The sequence below is a fragment of the Cebus imitator genome, unplaced genomic scaffold, assembly GCF_001604975.1.
Source record: "Cebus imitator isolate Cc_AM_T3 unplaced genomic scaffold, Cebus_imitator-1.0 Scaffold153, whole genome shotgun sequence".
In the NCBI taxonomy this organism is placed as follows: Eukaryota; Metazoa; Chordata; class Mammalia; order Primates; family Cebidae; genus Cebus; species Cebus imitator.
The window spans coordinates 304,314-305,911 of record NW_016107468.1 but is presented as its reverse complement, the minus strand read 5'-3'; the positions used below and the strand labels follow the sequence as shown (position 1 = coordinate 305,911).

The 1,598-nt window shown below is 58.3% G+C and overlaps 1 protein-coding gene across 1 annotated transcript in view; it reads right to left on the bottom strand.

Annotated features, from left to right (window-relative positions):
- Positions 1-1,598, bottom strand: part of GTF2IRD1 (GTF2I repeat domain containing 1) — a 153,789-nt gene that overhangs the window by 45,618 nt on the left and 106,573 nt on the right. The window contains exons 19-20 of the mRNA XM_037743773.1: positions 964-1,158; positions 353-381 (exon numbers count right to left, since the gene is read on the bottom strand). Of these exons, the coding sequence (XP_037599701.1) occupies positions 353-381; positions 964-1,158 (224 nt within the window). The remainder of the gene's footprint in view (positions 1-352; positions 382-963; positions 1,159-1,598) is intronic.

The window sequence follows — 1,598 nt, the reverse complement described above, 5'->3', positions numbered from 1 at the left end:
GCCGGTGTGGTGGCTCACAAGGTCAGGAGTTCAAGACCAGGCTGGCCAAGATGGTGAAACCCCCGTCTGTACTAAAAATACAAAAATTAGTCGCGTATGGTGGCAGGTGCCTATAATCCCAGCTGCTTGGGAGGCTGAGGCAGAGACCTGCTTGAGCCCCAGAGGTGGAGGTTGCAGTGAGCTGAGATCACGCCACTGCACTCCAGCCTGGGCAACAGAGTGAGACTCCATCTCAAAGAAAAAAAAAAGAAAGGCAGGGGTGTGGCTTCTGTTCCCAGATTCTAGAACCTGTGTCCCAGCACCATGGCCAGGCCCTATTCCCAACGCTCCCTCCACAGCCAGTGCCTCTTACCAGGCTTTGGGATGAGTCCTTGGAAAGGCCTAGAAGAGAAACAGAGGCAGGGATGTCAGGGGGAGGGCCTAGGGGATGAGGAAGACACCCCTGGCATGGAGTGGCCTCGGTCTCCCCTGGGAGCACCCCAGACCTCCAGCAGCAGAATCTGCATTTTAACAAGCTGCCCTGGGGCTCATTGTGCACGGGACACTGAGGCAGCGTGGCAGGAGCGCTGGTGTTGGCAGTGTGACTCTGCAAAACGCAGACCTGGGCCTTGTGCAGGCTCTGCCCTGGCTGGCCCTGGGACCCTGGGCGAATCCCTCTGATGGGGACTGAATGCCCTTCCTGGGGGTGGTGGTGCAGTGAGAGGGTGTCGCTCATTAGGGTGAAGATGCCCTCAAAGGCTGCCCTTGCAACAGTGGACTGACCAGTCCCACTTCTGCAGGGCTCCCTGCACCTGGGCTGGCCTGCAGTCCCTCTCCGACCACCCAGGACCCAGGATGGCGCTGGGAGAGCCGCCTTATACAGTGGGGAGGGCAGGTCCTAGGGAAAGGCTAAGATTCGCAGGTACAAGGCCCCATCTGGGCCAGTCCTGCCTCCTCTTCACCCTCACCCTTCCCCCTGAGCACCTGGTGACTGTGAACTTGATCTTGTCAGCCACGGCAAGAATCCTCTCCAGGTTCTGGGAGCCAAAGGTGCAGGGCTTTCGGAACGGGATTCCTGGGGGCAGCCCCTCAATGATCACGGAGCCGGGGTTACTCTTGATCCGCTTGTAGGGCACCTGGACTGGGTACTTGATGCCCAAAGCTTCCCCTGTGGGCGAGAGGGAGGGTCCAGCCCATCAGGAGTGAGAGGCGGCACGGGGCGTGTGTACCTGGGATTGCGGGGGCATGATGGAGAGACATCCCCGCAGGAGAGTGAACGGCACGACAGAGTGCTCACGTAGCACCGTGGAAACGTATAGCCATTATAATCCGAGCTATCCGATCAGAAAATAAAAAGTAGGCCAGCATGGTGGCTCATGCCTGTAATCCCAGCGTTTTGGGAGGCCAAGGCAGGAGGATGACTTGAGTCTAAGAGTTTGAGATCAGCCTGGGAAGCACAGCAAGACCTAAACATTTCTAAATGACAGCTGGGCATGGCGGTGCATGCCTGTAATCCCAGCCACTCGGGAGGCTGAGGCAGGAGGACTGCTTGAGCCCAGGAGTTTGAGGCTGTAGTGAACCATGATCACGCCACTGCACTCCAGCATGGGTGACACAGT